The sequence below is a fragment of the Papaver somniferum genome, chromosome 10, assembly GCF_003573695.1.
Source record: "Papaver somniferum cultivar HN1 chromosome 10, ASM357369v1, whole genome shotgun sequence".
Lineage (NCBI taxonomy): Eukaryota > Viridiplantae > Streptophyta > Magnoliopsida > Ranunculales > Papaveraceae > Papaver > Papaver somniferum.
This window is the reverse complement of record NC_039367.1, coordinates 66493991-66512966: the sequence shown is the minus strand read 5'-3', so window position 1 is coordinate 66512966 and position 18976 is coordinate 66493991. Positions and strand designations below refer to the sequence as shown.

General features: G+C 36.0%; 3 protein-coding genes across 4 annotated transcripts; 2 read left to right on the top strand and 1 right to left on the bottom strand.

Annotated features, from left to right (window-relative positions):
• The first annotated feature begins 770 nt into the window (after positions 1-770).
• Positions 771-4953, top strand: LOC113318515 (protein RETICULATA-RELATED 3, chloroplastic-like). Its single transcript, XM_026566684.1, has 2 exons — positions 771-941; positions 3553-4953. The coding sequence occupies exon 2, from the start codon at positions 3645-3647 to the stop codon at positions 4770-4772; it is 1128 nt and encodes a 375-aa protein (XP_026422469.1). The 5' UTR covers positions 771-941; positions 3553-3644; the 3' UTR covers positions 4773-4953.
• Positions 4954-6384: 1431 nt separating this feature from the next.
• Positions 6385-7740, top strand: LOC113318740 (squamosa promoter-binding protein 1-like). Its single transcript, XM_026566966.1, has 2 exons — positions 6385-6857; positions 7327-7740. Exons 1-2 carry the CDS (start codon positions 6508-6510, stop codon positions 7550-7552), a joined length of 576 nt encoding a protein of 191 aa, XP_026422751.1. The 5' UTR covers positions 6385-6507; the 3' UTR covers positions 7553-7740.
• Positions 7741-7859: 119 nt separating this feature from the next.
• On the bottom strand, positions 7860-11212 carry LOC113318739 (mitochondrial arginine transporter BAC1-like). Of its 2 annotated transcripts, XM_026566964.1 has the most exons (9): positions 10859-11212; positions 10116-10205; positions 9459-9560; positions 9221-9325; positions 9034-9132; positions 8748-8951; positions 8566-8664; positions 8277-8412; positions 8105-8194 (listed from the first exon to the last, which is right to left on the bottom strand). In XM_026566964.1, exons 1-8 carry the CDS (start codon positions 10961-10963, stop codon positions 8293-8295), a joined length of 924 nt encoding a protein of 307 aa, XP_026422749.1. In that variant the 5' UTR covers positions 10964-11212; the 3' UTR covers positions 8105-8194; positions 8277-8292. The 2 variants fall into 2 exon arrangements, with proteins under 2 accessions (XP_026422748.1, XP_026422749.1); XM_026566963.1 differs by lacking the exon at positions 8277-8412 and having other exon boundaries at positions 7860-8231; positions 10859-11208.
• Positions 11213-18976: the final 7764 nt, after the last annotated feature.

The following is an 18976-nucleotide window of genomic DNA, read 5'->3' as shown; positions in this document are numbered from 1 at the left end:
AGTGAGAATTGAAAATTATAGGTTCGTCGCATGCTGTAAACAGATTCAGTGAGCCTAACCGTTCATCATTTGGTTGATTCGGCTCATAGATGTGAGCCGAACCTCAACCTGGTTCGCCGAACCATGAAGCAAAAATCCAAACTTTTGATAATTTGTAGCTATAGAAGTGAGACTGAGCATAAGATAGAAGTGTACCTGTGTATTAGAAGCATTGGGTTCCTCATATATGTGCTCATCATCTGGATTTGGCTCATAAAAATCATCATCTTGAGTTTGAGTTTGTGTTTGAGTTTGAGCTTGAGTTTGTGTAAAATCATTCTCATAATCTAAGAAATCAGCCATTTGGGAATCATTGTTGTAGTTGATATGTATTTTCCTAGGTTTTTTATATGAATTATGACCCTCCTCATCCTCCATTGAATCAAGAATAAAATTTTCTCACTTTCTCCTTCTCTTTCTCTCCTTCTTAACTAAAACTTTGATTTTTTTTCCACAAATTTTTTCATCTAAACAACTTTTATAATTCTGAAAATATCTTAATCACTAATCAAAATATTTAATCATTAATCCAGATTACTAACACTAATACGTAAAGAATAGATTTGTCATTTAAAAAAATTTGGATTAAGAAGATATCTGATTTTGCTATTTCACAACCTTTTTTATCTTTATTGAGTATGACTTAAATTTTGGTATGCCCAAAATCAGCATTTAAATGAAAAGTACTAAAATCGTAAAGTCCCACGCGCCGAAGGCGCACCAGAAGTTGAGCCCAGGCTGAAGGCCTGGGTAATACCTTAGTGTTGCTATACAAAACCCTAAAAAGAAAAACATTTCTTTTAACTTCCTCTTCCATCTTCATGGGCAACAAGTTACAAGAAATCTCAATCTAATCAATTTTCAAAGGTGATGATGCTGTTATTTTGATGCTAAATCTGCAGGTTCGTCTGTTTTTGTAAATTAAGTTTCATTTTTATACTTTTCATCATAAATTGATTTTTTTTTTCTTGTAATTTTGTTTCGGTGAATGCTCGGGCCAGACTTCAGCTTCTCCACCTTATTTTCTGCTGCTGTATTTTTTTTTTGATTTGTTTCCAATCTTTGCTACTGCAGTTGATCGAATTAGATCAACTAATTCTTTAATTGGAACATTTTCTTGTTGTAGTTGTATGAAACTGGAGTGTAAATGGTTCTGATTTGCTCAATTTGAGTTCCGATTTTCTCAATTTGATGAAATTGACAAAATTGGAAAAAATGGTTTTGAAATTGATGACCTTTTATTCGAAGAATTTCTGTAATTTTTTTTTTTTTTGAAATTGGAGTGAAGTTGTTGGTAATTTAGAAGAAACATAAACTTATATATCTTTGAATAATGTTCTTATTAGTGGGTAAAAAATTGATGCTGATGTTGGTCCGCGTAACATAATTTCGGCACTAGAACTTCAGTGATCTAATTATTTCAGTGATTGTACTTGACCGGATTGATAAAGGTGTAACTATGGTAGATGATCAAACAATTGCAAGATTTTATTTTGTAAGTTTTTTTTAATTTTTTTTTTTTCTGTTTTGCTCTGTTGAGAGAACTTGAAGAGGCTCTGGCATCAAATTGTAGTAAGCTTTGTGTATGTATGTTGTAATAAAATGTTTATTTTATTTCACAAGTGTTATTAGGTCTCTTAAATTTTGGGTAGGATGAATTCTGTTGGTAGGGTTTATAAGGTCAGGTGAGTCTGCTACGATATGCCCTCTTTTTTTTGGATGCTTTGAATGCAAAGGATTAACTCCTGAATTTTGAAAAATATGTGTCTGGTTTATTACTGCCTGACATTATGTTATAATGAGTGCAATTATGCATCGACGTGCAACAAACGTGCTCTAGACTTGTCTCGGTAACTCTCACTAATTTTTCCATGTTCGCATCATTGATTATTGTTAAGTTCCCTCCGTTCTTTCTCTGATTTAGTTGTTTACATCATCTTTTTGGTAGATTTACCAAACCCTAGATTTTTTTTGAACCAAAAACTAGAATTAGTATATATATAAATATATATATATATGCATCTTTTGGGTTCCTACATATAAGGTAAAGAAGTTTTCATGATCGGTTTCATGTTTCTGGATCAAAAAGTTAGGACTAGTTAACATATATGTACCTTCTATATACGGGGTAAAGAAGTTTTCATGATCAATTTGATGTTTCTCTTGTTTTTCTGTAAAAGGATGAATCTGATCTACTTGTTTTCAGGCTATTCATCACTTGAAAAATGTAAACCAAGTTGTTATAAAGTAGAGTACTAGTTCTAATAAGTTTATAATGCACACGTATTGTTTGATAAAATTTCTGATTTAGATACACTTCTGGCAACATTATGATGTTTGGAGTGGTTAGGTTATAAACTTATAAGAATACTTTCTTTATCAAATCGATGCTATTATTAAGGTTGTTCTTGATAATGTGCATGTGGATGTTTTGGTCCACTTCATCTTTTGGTTGTTTAATGTACATTTGAAGTATTGCACTTAATTACCAAGCTGGTCAAAACTGTATCTCGCCGAAGTTCATACTTAAATTATTATGAGTTTTCAACTGCTATGTGAACGATTTTGCCACTTCAGTAGATTACAGTATGAGCACTTGCTTATTAAAATCCTATCTAACCACTTACTAAATGCTTTAGACTAGCATCCTTAAGTAATGAAATGGGCGAGCTTGTTTCTTGTAAAATTGTGTCTGTTAAACCTTTTGTTTGAAGAATCTCTTTTGTATTATCTAATGAGACTGACCATATTAAACTTTCAGTACTCTTTTGTTTTGTGTTTTTTGTTTGGTTCATGGGATGGAAAATTTGTCTATTATCTAATGAGACTGACCATATTAAACCTTCAGCACTCTTTTGTTTTGTGCTTTTTGTTTGGTTCATGGGATGTAAAATTTATATGTCACTGTGCTTTATCGAATTAGTTATACTATTTGGCATTTAATCTTCATTTTCTTTGTTTAGTCTGATTTATTTTGAGTACTGGTTTGCATGTGATAATTTTGTATTTGGCACATTTTGATCTGTTTGTTCTGGCTAACTTCTAGCCATTCAAGGAAGTATGTATGCCTTCTTCATATCCCTTCTTGTCTCTGATCAATTAGCTTTGACAAGTCTTATTTCTTTTGAACTACAGTGTGACTTACATGGTATTTCATGTCATTTTGGTTGGGGGATTTGTTGTTTGTTAAACTATCATGACTTTACATGATGTATTTAGTCTCTTCCTTTTGAATTTGCAATTTCATTTGATTATCTAAAAATTTTCTGTGCACACCTATACCAACATTTACGCACCTTTATTCCTAGTTTCCAACTATTTATCTACACTAGGATGTTCTTGATTTATTTTATTTTTAGATTTGAGTAGATTGTTGGTACTTGATTAATTGACTTCTACAGTTTTTTTGGTCATAATCATATATTATGCAGGTGAAGCTTATCTGTGAATCACATTGCTTGCTGTCATTGTAGTACTTCCCTGATTAATACTATTTCTTTTCCTTTTTTGTAGGGTTTGAGCTTGCAACACAAGAAGGTTATTAGCCTCAACATCCATCATTGCCTGGAGGTTAGCTTGTCTGTTCCGTACAACTACTAGCCAGCATGGCGGCCGTAGTGCAGCTTCGGTTTTCTCCTCAGTCAAACCCACACGATCTCGCTGGAAACTCTCAGTTCTCAACTCGAACTTCTTCTCGTCTTCCATCACTCCCTCTTTCTAGTCCATCTAATATCTCATTCAACTCTCGTCCTCCTGCTAATCTATCACTATCTTTACTGCAATCCAAATCTTCAAAGCGCAAATTCTCTGTAAATGCAGAACTGTCCGCGGACACTGGTGGGAATAGTGGTAGTGGGATTGGTAATCACAACAGAGGAGGAGATGGAAACAATGGTGGAGGGGGGGACTCTGGTCGACGTGATAATGATGGTGATGGCAATTCCGACAACCAATCTTCTGCATCTAGTTTTGGAATTTTAGGGCTTTTACTGAATGGTTGGAGATCCAGAGTTGCTGCCGATCCACAATTCCCGTTTAAGGTTTTAATGGAAGAAATCGTAGGTGTGAGTGCATGTGTTCTTGGTGATATGGCATCTCGCCCTAATTTTGGGCTTAACGAGCTGGATTTTGTTTTCTCAACTCTTGTTGTCGGATCAATTTTGAATTTCGTTCTGATGTATCTGTTAGCCCCAACAATGGGTTCAGCATCTTCATCTCTTCCTGCCATCTTTGCTAGCTGTCCCCAGAGCCATATGTTTGAACCCGGGATGTTTACGCTTCTCGATCGATTTGGGACTTTTGTTTACAAAGGAGCTGTTTTTGCTGCGGTTGGGTTTGCTGCTGGACTTGTTGGAACTGCTATTTCGAATGGATTGATTCTAACGAGAAAGAAGATGGATCCTAATTTTGAGACACCAAACAAGCCTCCACCTACACTTTTGAATGCAATGACTTGGGCGACTCATATGGGTTTGAGCAGTAACTTTAGATATCAAACTCTCAACGGGATCGAATTTTTGTTAGCGAAGGGTCTCCCTCCAGTTGTGTTTAAGGGCTCAGTTGTCGTCTTGAGGTGTATGAATAATGTTCTTGGAGGAGTTTCTTTTGTGACTTTGGCAAGGTTGACGGGATCTCAAAAGGTCGAAGGGAAGCCAGTTGTTAGCATAAAAGAAGGCGTGGAGGAAGAAACAGGAACTGCCGAAGAAAAGGTTAACTTGGTGGAAGACAAATGAATTGTAAGTGAGTTACGTTGATCAAGTGAATCTCTAATCCAGCAAATTTTGTGATGGGCATCTTAAGAATTCCAATCAAGCCAACACTAAATGTCTCCCTTTAGATTTCTCCTTTTTATTTTTAATGTTCTGGAATAATACTCAGTAAGTTGAAAAATAGTGAGGTCTAGCTTGTTATACTTGGAGTATGCGTCCTAGTTAGCAATTCGGGATTCGACAAATGTACGAGTAGTATACGGTTTTGTAAAATCCAGATTCGGTCCAAAATTCGGTCAATAGGACGTGATTCGTCAGTAATTCGGAACGACATATGTCCGTGTATAATTCGATTTATAAATGTGAGTTCGGCTCTGAAAACTCGGTATCTATATATAACAAATAATTTGTATTTATAAGGTCATAGACCAATTTTATGCATGTCTGAGTTATTTAAAGAAAAAATAAACTTAATATGATGATATTAATTATATATACAACATTAGTCATCCAAGAGGATGTCATATGGTGGTTTAGATGTTTGGTTAGTGAGTTTGAGATCTCTCTCACCTTCACCTTCAAATCTCTTCAGTCATTTTTGTTTCATAAAAATTACAACACGTCTAATATTGGGTCGTGTATGTTCGGGAGGCAGTAAAGCCCAAAAAATAGGGTCTTTGAAAACGTAAAAGCTAAAGAATTTATGACAAATTAAACGGACGTATCATTCGGGATACGTAAAATTCGTGAACGATTTGCGAATAATCCGGAAATGCCACATAATACGCGACTTGGATTCGGAGTTGCAAACGTTCGCGAATGAGACGCTAAAATTCGTGATACGTAAAAATTCGCGAATGATTCACGAATCATTCGCGAACTTACTAACTAGGGTTTAACTATGTGTAAACCAACTGGTGATAGCAAACTTGATAGAGTTTTGGTGCATTTTCATAATAAGAAGCATTATTTCAGGTCATATAAATTCTCCAACTCTCATAGATAGTCTCGTTGAAGTAGAAGAATTATTTATTTATTTTAGGATGCTTTGGATGGCTTTCTGCAAAATCGTTTCTTCTAGTGATATTAATATCCTATCTCTGCTGTGTTGCTACTTCTCTTTCCTTCTAGTTTGATAATCTAGTAGTATTTTGTACATGGAATATCTTTTGTTCTTCCTGGTTTTGATGGCAATGGATGATCTGCAAAGATAGATGTGCTATTATTCTTCAAAACTAGAAGCCAAATGGGATGCCAACTGTTGAAAGAGTTTTGCAGCTTAGTAGCCAGTGTTGACACGAATGCAAGTCTTTCTCCAAATACTAATCTAAGCTTGCAGTACCATCAGTAAATCAATTTTTACTCCATCAGTAAACCTATTTTTACAGGACCATCAGTAAATCTATTCTTACTGATGGTTAACTCCATCAGTAAATGAATCTCTTCCCCCTTTTCTTACTATTGTACGAAAGTAATTCTTTGATGTCCGTTTCGTAATAGACAGTAACAAACAAACTGTAAAGTATTTAGCAAACACTAGCATTTTCTTTTTATTACTGTTCAATCATTGTCACTCTACAGGGAAAGAACCACTCCAATGGAGCTTTACGGATTGTGGTCCAAATCTCCTCTTTCCTTCACTCTTTCTTTTCCACTTTTTCCCTCTTTCACTGTCGAATCTCTCTCTTGCTCTCTTCCAGATCTTTTCCCCCTCTCCCTCTCCTCTCTTACTCTCCATCTCTCGTTTGTTCTTACTACAATGGACAGCAAGAAGCATAACGATGGGTTTAAAACGAAAGAGGGTTTTACACAGAAGACTGCCAAGGATTTGTTAGTTGAAGATGATGAAGAAGAAGTGGGATTAGGACTTGGTTGTACTAGTGATAAGAAAAGGAAAGGCAAGAGAAGCTGTTCAAATGAAGGAATTGGGGTTTCTTCTTCTTCCCCTTCTCCTTTTTCTTCTCCTTTTTGTCAAGTTGAAAAGTGCAAGGCTGATCTTACTGATGCTAAAACTTACCATAGAAGACATAAAGTTTGTGAGTTGCACTCTAAAGCTTCTGTTGTTCTTCTTGCTGGACTTCATCAGAGGTTTTGTCAGCAATGTAGCAGGTCTATAAATCCTAACTCAAACTAGTGGATCACTATTGTTCTTGTTTTCTTTAAAATTCTATACTTATTGGTTTCTTATTTCCCCAGTGATCAAGTCACTGTTTAAGTAGAATGCCCAGATCAGCTTGACAGTTGCTTAGTTTTCAGGTCTATGTGAGCTGTTTAGTTTCCTTCCACTTAAGGGTCATCCCGCAAAGCTAGATAGTGTGATACATACAAAAAACTGTGTACCTATATGGATGTTGTAGCTACTCTTTAAGGCTCAGAATTCTTTCCAATTATCACCAGTTTGATCATACATCTTCCACTGCTATAGTTTGATAACCAAACCCCATTTTAGCATATTCCATTATAACACGAAAATTGTTCCCACTTACTTTCCTAGTGTGGTACCCTGGACCTCTTGTTCCTTCTAGCTTTGATCTATTCTGTTCGGATTTGGAACGGCATATGATGCTTCTTTATGCAGGTTCCATGAAGTCTCCGAGTTTGATGAATCTAAAAGAAGTTGCCGCAGACGTTTAGCTGGACATAATGAAAGACGCAGGAAGAGTTCTTCTGAATCCAATGGAGAAGTTTCAAGCCAACAAGGGAAGAACCCGCAGCTGGAGGAAAATCATCGCAGGCCAACTGGTGAAACCAAGAAAGTTCAAATCACTCACCCTAGAAATGCTAAACATTTTCAAAGTAGATAGGAACCTTTAGCGCATGCTCTCTCTCTTCTGTCATATTTTGATGCACTGCTGATATTGTGCATATTATGTCTGTCTATCAAAGAAGCGGAAAACATAAGATCAAGACTGGAAGTAGAAATTAGATAATTGTAATAGCAGTCCAGTTTCATGTTTTATAGTACCGGCTGCCAATAGTGGGCTGTTTCTGCTTTCTGGAGATTGCATTTTTATATTCCGCTGAAAATTACATCCAATATTCTACAATAACCCTGCAAACCAGTACCACCACTTCAAGTAACATCAGCAGCAGGGGTAAAACAGCATGCTGATTTGCAACTTATTCATTTCCACTTCAAAATTAAGTTGGAAAATGCTATGCAGGGTCCACTTCTGAATTCTTATTACCTGAGGTGTGATATCAAAAAATGGCTCGTCAATTACACAAAGTTGAGACCAGGGATCATACATGAGCCAAGTTTATATTAGCTGACAACCAAATAGATGCCCAAGGAATGAGCAAGTGATCCCAAAAATTACTATCCAAAAATAAATAAATTACTCAATCACGATCAGGCCTGATCCCTAGAAGTTTTGCAGTAAGCTCCCAGCTAACAATGGCTGCTGCATTTGCTGGAAATGCTCTTGCTAGTGTAGGACCCAATCCTGCATAACATCCTCTAAATCCAGTTTTTCTGTATATCTGCGGAAACCAGAAAAAGAAATCCTCACATGAAGGAGTACTTACTTGGACATATAGAAGCTCAAGAATGGTAAAAAGAATTCTTTTGGCATCTCTGTGGGAAATATATTGGGAAATCTTTATCAATATTTGCTGAGTACACTTTGACGGTCCATGCACAGTAATAAGGCACGTTCAATCTCTGTGGGAAATATATGATTTCCGTTTTATATTTATCAAGAGTCAAAGATCGCACGAACCATAGTCAAAGGCCTCTTCACCAACAAAGTGATGAGGAAAGAATGAGAAGAAAATGTTGCACAATAATAAATACCAAATACTAAGTGATCATTACCGAGCCAAGTATCTGAAACGGATTCCGGCTAGATTTTGTATTTGCCGCGGTTTGAATCACAGTTTTTGCCACATCCACTGGCAAAACGGTCAACCAAAACTGTCAAGAGGGAGAATGAAACCATATGAGACAATATTCATGTTTGATGCCAAGTTAGGAGAAAGATTGTGAAAATTACTAACAGCTACACCAGCGAGCCCTCCACTAACAATGCCAACCCCGACATCTGTCAACACTTTCAACTGTTGATCACGGTGTCCAGACAAGGAAGAATCCAGTTGCAACCGCATGTAGTAACGGCTATACTCGTAACAGCTAAAGAAAACAGAGTTCCCCACAGACTCCCTCAAAAAAGTTGCAGAACCTCCACGAAATATACCTTTAACCTGACAATGGTTGCTTAACATCAGCTTAAGTTGCATCAAATTGAAAATTGAAAACTCATAAATATGCTAAGTTGGATCCTACCCCCTCATTCTTAAAGGTCTTAGAAACACAATCAAGGGTACTGCTATATCTATCATTCCTCGAGATCAGCGAGTCAGTCCCTTGAACTTGCATTCTACACTGAAAAAGTGCAGGATCACGTGTATTAGATAAAAAATCAAAACCATATAAAATAAAAAATCGTACATGTATTCTGGAATTCACTTACTTTTACTAATTCCGATGGGCAGAGTATAAAACTGATTATAGATCCAACACTGGCAGCAGCAGGAATGATGGCCTGGAGTTGTGGTTTACTGCTATTTAATTCTCCCTAAAGAAGTGCAGGATGAACGATATCATGTCAAAAGATGATTAAAAAGAAGAAGAAAAAAGAGCCCAGTAGTGAGATAGTAAATAATAGCCAGTCCACTTATTTTCCTTGTATGTGAAAACCGGAAAATTACCTGAAGTGATTGCTTTAGTTGAGAATAAAGACCAAAACTTATCGAACCTTCAAATGCCATACCGAGAAAAGAAGATGTTGCACCTCGGTAAAGCCCTTTTACCTGTAAAATGTATCGATTGCTGAGTTGCCCAGAAATAATGCTTAAATGTAGAACATTGCACAAAAGAAGGCAAATGGCATATGATGACTGAGCTAGTTTAAGCAAGTCCAATCACATACCTCCCGATGAATACTAGTTCAAGTTGTCCAAAATCATGAAATTCATTGTTATCAAAGAAGAAGAGATTAAAAATCCAAAACCAGAATTGTTCATCTCCAGGTGCCAAATAGAAATGTAGCCTAGAACTTTTCTTCTAATAGTAACTGAAAGTTTTTGTATTCAACTATTATGGGAGCTGGAACATTTTATTCACTAACAAATAGATTTCCATTTGTACAGATTTGGTGTATATCTGTAGGATATAATTGTCATGAAATTCTTCGCCATACCATTGGGATCCTATAGTCAAGATATGCACATGGAAACGAGAAACAGTTTTGTTCCTCAAAGTCTTGCATGTAATTGCGCATCCAAATGAAAGTTTAAATGAAAGCACATGGGTAAATAAAGAAACAAGTTAAATTCATTTACATCTTATAAGTACAAGAAGCATACTCCTTCGTTTGTCAGAATTCTGGTGCTGCATTGCAACGCATTTTTGTACTTAATTCCATGAGTTTCAGTATTGTGTTTTTGTAGCTTCACCTGATACATAGAATGAAAAAAAACATGTGAGAACCATAAGTACTTCCTAGAAAGGTCGGTAAACAAGAAAGCTAGTAAAGCCACTGGTCCCGTTTTAACACCATGTAAATCCACTAACACAAGGGAAACAATTAAACGGGTGCGCACACAAATACCGACTTCAGCATAGGCTTTATACAATCAACTTCAGCATTTTCCTTTTTTTTTTTCCGTCAATTGTGTCATGAGTTTCAGTATTGTGTTTTTGTACAATCAACTTCAGCATTTTCACCTAATTAAGTAAAGATTGGTCTTTTGATGCCTAATAACCTAACTGTTTTGGTAATAACTTTCAATTCTTATAGCTCCTCAAACTGCATTTTACTGGTATGATAAATTGAAGTACACTTGATTGTTCGATACCAGTCATTGTTGGTACTTCCCCAATGAAAATTCTTTTCAATTATGTATAATAACAGAAATTCATTTAAGTGAACTAAGATGATTTAAACTGCTGAACATAACAACCAAGTTAATTTAAAATTTTCCCAAATTCCTCACAATAACAAACGCATTTCTTAGAACAGAAAAAAAATAAAATAAAAAATAAAAAATCCAATTTTAACAATTGATTCGGATATCATGAACTACAGAAGAAAAGAAAAAAGGCAGACCTTGACAGTGTCGAAGGGATGACCAACAGCAACTGTAGCTAATCCACCAGCTAAACCTGCAATATACTCCTTGTATGCAGACGATGTCTGGGTTTCAGTTCTCATCTCTATCTCTATCTCTCTAAACAAAACTCCTTATTTCTTTCTCTCGAACCAGTCACAACATCCCATCACTCACGGCTGTATACTGATGATGGGGTTTGTCACTATCGGCACCAGTAACAACAAATCAGAGCCTACTCCATTTTCTGCTCTATTGATTCTGCGAGACACTTGATAAACTTAAAAGAAAATAAACGTTGTTTAAGAAAAGGGTATGATCAGCTGATAATGCTAGGTTGACACTGTTTCTTGTTTTCTTGTGACTTTCCGGTGACAATTTTATCCTCGTAATAAATAAACGCTCAAAATTGGTCGCGGCACCGGTTTGTTATCTGCGTCGGATTGATTCAGGTGTTAGTCTTCGAGTGATTTCTGGGGAGTTGAGTGTATTTTAAATCTCAGGAATTTTGAGAGAGTTTGAGAGAGTGTAGGGAGTTTGAGAGAGTTTGGTGTTTTTGAGTTCAGGGAATTTGGGGGAGTGTAGGGAGTTTGAGAGAGTTTATTAGAGGGAGTTTGGGGGAGTTTGAGAGAGTTCACTCCTAACTCATTCTCTTTTAAGAAACAATAAACCCTCATTTGCAAATAACATTGATCTTTAATCAAAAAATCTTTGTATGGATTGAAACAAGCACCTAAACAATGGCATGAAAAATTTAATCATGTAATGTTTTCTAGTGGTTTTAAAATCAATGAATCTGACAAGTGTGTCTATACTAAACTTGTGAATGATGCCTGTGTAATTGTATGCTTGTATGTTGATGATATGCTTATTCTTGGTACAAACATGAAAGTAATTAATTCCACTAAGAGCATGCTAAATGAGAACTTTGACATGAAAGACTTAGGCCCCGCAGATGTAATCTTAGGGATGAAAATTAGAAGAATTTCTAACGGTTATAGTCTTAGTCAATCTCATTATGTTGAATCTGCGCTTAGAAAATTCAATCATTTTGATTGCAAACCTGCTCATACTCCATATGATCCTTGTTGTAGACTCATAAAGAATAAGGGTAATGGAGTGTCACAACTTGAATACTCACGAGTTATAGGAAGTCTAATGTATTTGATGAACTCTACTAGGCCAGACATTTCTTATGATGTGAGTAGGTTAAGTAAGTATACTTGTAATCCAGGGCAGGAACATTGGAATGCACTTTTTAGGGTGTTGAGGTATTTGAAATACAGTTTGACCTTTTGTTTGAATTATGAAGGGTACCCTGCCGTCCTTGAGGGATTTTGTGATGCAAACTGGATATCGGGCTCAGAGGAGTCCAAGTCTACGAGTGGATATATTTTCACTCTAGTTTGAGGGTATGTTTTCGGAAGATTTCCAAACAGACATGTTTTGCTCAAATTCACTATGGAATTTGAGAGTATTACGTTAGATAAAGCACGAGAGGGGTCCGAGTGACTAAGATGTTTTTTAGAAGACATTCCTCTCTGGCAAAGGCCTGTGCCAGCTATATCTATACTTTGTGTTAGCCAAGCTGTAATAGCTAAAGCTAAGAATAACTAATCTCAATTGGCGTTATTTACATTGATTGGATTATGTCCAAGGAGAATATTGCAGACCCTTTGACGAAAGGTTTGTCCAAAGAGATAGTTAATTATGCATCAAAGGGGATGGGGCTTAAGCTCATTAAATAAACTTTCCATGAAGGATACTCAACCTTGCTGACTGGAGATCCCAAGATCAAGGTTTTGAATGAGACAACTAATTTGTGGTGGGTCTAGGTAAACACTATCAGATAATTTCATTCTTTGTCCCTTTCGTATGGTGTAGACGTGATAGTGTGACTGCATGTGAAGGATGACTTTCAATTAAGTCTTAATGAGCTCTGTAGTTTCAATTTAATATTGAAGTGGGGTGTAGCAGTAAATACTCTTGATGGAACTCACCTATCTGAATGTTGAAGTGGGTCGCTTCCTATGAGAATAGAGCTGATTCTCTAGAGCATTCTGAGAAACGGGATTTGTCCAGGGCCAAAAAGGACACAACGGCACAAACTTGACAGCACCTAGAGAGATATCACATGTGGTTATTATCGCGGATTACACCAAACGATGGCAGTTCAAGACATCGCGTTCACTGTCCATCAAGTAGTTCCGACAATTTCTCACTAAGCAAAGGTTCAAGACCTCATGGACACCTCTTGCCTAAGTGGTATTTCTCGCTTTCCGTTTTCTGATTTTTATCGATATTTCATTAATGTGGGGGATTTTTGGAGAAAATGAGTTTTATTGTTTCGGTTTTGTAGTCTTGGTGGGAATGGAACTTAGGACCTTTGAGTCTCTAAGGGCACTTGCTCATTTTCTTATGAGTGAATGAAATATGACCTTTAGTTCTACATAGGGTATAACTAAAAAGGAGCTCCACTATTAACTATTCCATTATGGATAGTTAGACAAACAATGTGGGCGGAACGGGTGGGATAAACAATATTTGTTTCCACTAAGGCTTGAGTTTTGGACTCGGGCTCGTTCTTGCGCCGTGGATATAGGTTAATAAGACTTACCTTTTTGGACAAAATTCTTTTGAAATATTTCTTTAGATATTTTAATATCAAAATAAATTTTGTATTTAATGTGGGGGGCGTATGACTTGGAGAGGATTTATTTATTTCCGTTTTTATTTTTATGTCGACATAATGTGAAGTTAATTGCGTAACTGTTTTTACCATTTTGGAAAATCTTGAATTAATGAAAATTTATTTTGGTTTTATTACAAAATTATATTAATTTTAATTCACTCTTAATGCACATTATTATTGATTATCTCTCTTCTCCACTATATAAACCTTCTGGTTTCTTCATTCTAATTTGTGTCTAGAAGAGCTATTATCCTCTTCTTTTCGTCTCTCTCCCTCTGTGTGGTATTTTTCATTTCTTTTGTGCCATTGCTGTTGAGTTCGTATGAGTGGGAAAGTATTGTAGTGCTAACAATACTTGCAACGGGCAGTTTTATCCTGGATACAACTTGACCACAGGGTATAGGCATCACTCATTCTTGAGGCGTACCGGTCAACTATTGTGTTAAGGACAGCGTGTTGAACACGTGACTCTGTCCTCTGTTTACTATCAATTGAGTGTTTATTTACCTTTCAGAAATTTTATTTCTAACTTCTTCACATCTTCTTTTAGTGTTTTATTGTTACAGTTGCAACAGAAGGTACAACTGGAGGCTTAGCCCTTGCTTGGGTAGATGGTTTCCATTTTGAAATTCTTCAATGGAACCTCAATATGATAAAATTTATAGTTAAAAATAATTTTCATTCAAAGGAATGGTTGCTCACCCGTTTTTATGGTTCTCCAAAGCATGACATGAAACTGGAGGTCATGGGAAACCTAGAAAACATTTCACAAAGAATCAATCTCAATTGAATGCCTTGGTTAGTTATAGGTGACCCAAATATAATCTTTAATAGTGAGGAAAAGGAAGGATGCCTTCCTTTTAACATAACCAAAATGGAACCAATCTTAAACTTAATTCAAAGAACAGGTTTGGAAGACCTGGTTTCAAAGGTAACATCTTTACTTGGAGTAATAAAAGAGAAGGCATGGAAAACATCAAGCAAAGGCTTGACAGGGCCATGGAAAATGCTCACTGGAATTTAGAATTCAAAGAAGCTTCTCTATAGAACCTAGTGGATGTTGGTTCAGACCATGGACCAATATGCCTTTCTCTAAAACCTTGTTCTTCTTTCTCTTCTCCTTCTTTTAAATTTTATGATACATGGTTAAAAGAACCATCCCATTTAGAGGTTATCAAAAACTCTTGGACTCTAAGCTCAGGGAACATAACTCTAGATCTATTAGCTAATATTTCAACACTAACTCAAAATCTTAGTACCTGGAAAAAAGTTGTTTTTGGAAATCCTAACAAAAAAATCAAATTACTTCTAAAAGTAATTGACAATTTGAGTGCTCAACCTGCTTCTGTTGCAGTTCATTCTTTGACTAACAAAAAACTTCTAGAGCTGGAGGTACTCTACGATACATAAGAATAAATAGCCAGGCAACAGTCTAGAAATAACACAATAGCTTTAGGTAAAAGAAATACTACTTTCTTTCATGTAACTACTCTGAAGAGAAGGAAAAGAAATCATATAGAGTGCATTCAAGACAAGGATAATAATGTTGTCTCAACAAGACCAGAGATTGAAGAAGTTTTAACCTCCTATTTTTCTGATCTGTTTACTGAAAATGCTTCTGCTTCAGATGAATTGATCTTCTCACACATTAAACCTAGTATTTTTTTAGAGGAAAATCTAGAACTAACAAATACTCCTTATGCTGAGGAAATTTGGGACACAGTCAAAAAACTGAAACCTAACAAAGCACCGGGTCCTGATGGATTCCCGGTGAGTTTCTTTAAACATAATTGGGGAATAGTTGTCCCTCAGCTAGTCTTTGTCATTCAAGACTTCTTCACAACTAGGCATCTGCACCCAGAGCTAAATAAAACCTTCTTGTTCTTGATCCCTAAGAAAAAAACATCCTAAATCTCCTGCTGATTTCAGGCCAATTGGCTTATGTAACACCCCTTATAAAGTAATAGCTAAGATCTTGGCCAATAGATTCAAGAAAACTCTAGAAAAAATAATATCCCTTTACAGTCAGCCTTTTTATCTTCTAGGCAAATTTCTGATAACATAATCGTAGCTCATGAGGTTGTTCATTCTATGAAAAAAAAGTAAAAAGAAAACTGGGAATATAGGGCTCAAAATTGACATGTCGAAAGCTTTCGACAAAGTCAATTGGAATTTCTTAATAAAAACTCTAACTGCTTTTGGCTTTTCAGAACATTGTGCCGGCTTATACACCAATGTCTCTCTTCGTCTTCCATTGTTGTTCTACTTAATGGACAACCTTGTAAAGACTTCAAACCATCAGGGGCATTAGGCAAGGAGACCCTTTATCTCCCTACCTCTTCATTCTCTGCATGGAAGTGTTTTCGCACTTGTTAAATCATCTTCAAAACACAAAAAAAGTTCAGGGGATAAAACTTTCTCCCAAATCCCCTCCCATCTCCCATCTCTTTTTCCCAGATGATCTGCTCCTTTTTATTAAGGATGACCTAGGTAGTTGTAAAAACTTATTGGAAGCCGTACATACCTTTAGCATAGCTTCAGGACAAGTCATAAATTTTGAAAAATCAGGTCTCTTTTTTAGCAAAAAAGTGCATAAGAAACACATAGGCATTATCTGTAGATTGATGAAGATAAAGAAAATAAATTTTAAAGATGCACACTTAGGCGTATCTCTGTTCATATATATGTCAAAACTGAAATCCTTTGATAAGATCATTGAAAAATGGAACAAAAAATAAAAAACTGGCTTGGCGAGATCTTGTCACAGCCAAGTAAGATTGTCTTAAACAAGTATGTTCTCTCCAGCATGCCTATTTTTAGCATGGGATGCTTTGTTCTCCACAAAAAGATAACAAAAAAAATAAATGACATTCAGAGGGACTTTTGGTGGGGGAAAAACACTAATTCAAAGGGCATTTACATTAAATCTTTCGATTTCTTATGTAATCCAATCGACCAAGGGGGTTTAGGTTTTAAAGAAGCAAACAAGGTCAACTAAGCCATGATCAGTAGAATAGCTTGGCGACTAGTTAGTAATCCTGATGATCTCTGGGCTCAAATCCTTAAAGGTAAATATTTTAAGAAATCAGGAGCTTTACACTCCAAAAAGAAATCTCAAGCTTCTTGGATTTGGAAGTGTATTTTACAAGGAATAGCTCACATTAAAAAGTATAGCATTTGGGAAATAGGAAATGGTTTGCTGATAAACATTTGGGATGATTTTTGGCTGCCGGGTAGAAGAGAGACCTTGGCAGAGTCTTTTCCTTCTAGAAACACAACTATAACACTTGTGGCTGAGCTCATAGACTCAAACACAAATAAGTGGAATACAGATTTGTTACATTCTTTATTTGATAACTCAACTGTGCATGAGATTACAAACATTAGATTATTTCTTACACCTGAAGGTTCCCTGAAAAGAGATAAACTTAGGTGGACATTAACAAAGAATGGAGAATTCTCTGTTAAGTCCCTTTACGCTAAACTCTCTAATCCTTCTATTTCAACTCCTGCCAAAACTAATTTTTTTGAAAAGGACTGTGGAATATGGATACTTCACAAAGGATCAAATTGTTTATATGAAATGCCTACAAGATGCATTAGCAACTAAACAAAAGATCAGATCCATAGATAATAAGTGTGTTTTCTGTAACAGTGATGTTGAAACTACTTACCATCTCTTTTTTGAATGTGATTATGCCAAGGAGGTTTGGAATCTACAGCCAATGGCCTTACAGGGAGTATCTCAATCTCAAAATCCTCATAATTTGCATAATACTTTCTTGCATAAATATAATGAATGGTTAGCAGGGGATATAAATTCAATTTCTATGGCTCTTGCTGCTACCAAATGTTGGTTTATTTGGAAAGAAAGATGCCTTAGAGTGTTTGAGGATAAATCTAGAACCCCTACTCAGCTTGCGTTAGACATAATAAGACACTATGACTATTGGCACACTTGCATAACAAATCTCATGTACATATCGGTCACATCAAAACCACACCTTACTGGCATTTCCCAAGTATGAATACCGTAAAGATAAACTGCGACGCTTCATGGATTTCAGAACATACTAATGCTGGTTTTGGTCTTGTTTTTCGAAACTCATCAGGCACCTTTAGAGCAGCAGAATGTGGATGGTGAAGGACCTTCTCAGCTCAAGAGGCAGAAGTTGTAGCTCTGCTAAAGGCAGTGCAATGGGCCAACAGACATAATATTCAAAATCTGGTGATAGAAGGGGATAATCAGGCAACCATACAGTATTTACAAGGAAAGACAATCACTGTAAACTGGCAATGCATAGCAATCTTGGAAGAGGTTAAACTTGTAGCAGATAATTTAGTTTCTTTTAAGGGTTTTCAGTACGTAGATAGACGTGCAAATAAGGTGGCAGACTTGTTGGCAAAAGAAGGGCGAAGATCAAGTAGCACAATTTCTTGGACTGATCAAGCTCCTAGATTTTTATTTCCTGCAATTGCTTTTGACACAGTCAAAGCATATGGAGTATGTAATTCTAATGACTCTACCAATGTATCTTGTTCTGCCAGGATTAATCCAACAAATTCAGTCATTGGACGAGCAACTCATCAAGAGTTAGTCTCTGAAAAGCCTGAATTAGCAAATTAATGCTGGCTCTGTAATATAAACTCTATTTTCAAAAAAAATAAAAATAACGGATTTGAGAAGTCCATCCGTGTCCAGCCCAACAATAGGCAAATCTGATGTCCACCTGTCAAATTACGGACTGCGTTGAAATATGCGGATTCAGACATACCAAAATCTTCCAAAGCATACTGAATGAAGACAAAAAAGGTTGTGAAATAGCAAAATCAGATAACCCCTTAACCCAAATTTTTTTTAATGGCAAATCTGCCCTTTACGTATTAGTGTTAATAATCTTGATTAGTGATTAAATATTTTGTTTAGTGATTAAAATAATTTTCAGAATTATAAGAGTTGTTTAGATGAAAAATTTGAGGAAAAAAAATCAAAGTTTTGGTTTGGTTAAGAAGGAGAGAAAGAGAAGGAGAAAGTGAGAAAATTCTAATTCTTGATTCAATGGAGGATGAGGAGGGTCATATATCATCTAAAAAACCTAGGAAAATGCACATCAACTACACCAATGATTCCCAAACCATTGGAGGATGAAAAGGTTCGACTTACATTTATGAGCTGAACCGATCCCTTTATGAACAGTTCGGCTAGCTGAAACTGTTTAGGTATGCGCCGAACATTTGCTTGACACTAGTTCGGCTTGTATAAAATTTTCCTACAAAGCCGAACCTATTTCTGAGAGTTCTGGAATAAAAAATGTTAATGGTTCGGCTTATATAATGAAAATCGTATCAGCCGAACTGTTCATATACACTTTCAGGATGAAAATTTGAAGAACTTTTCGGCTTAAAAAACAACAACATTATGCGC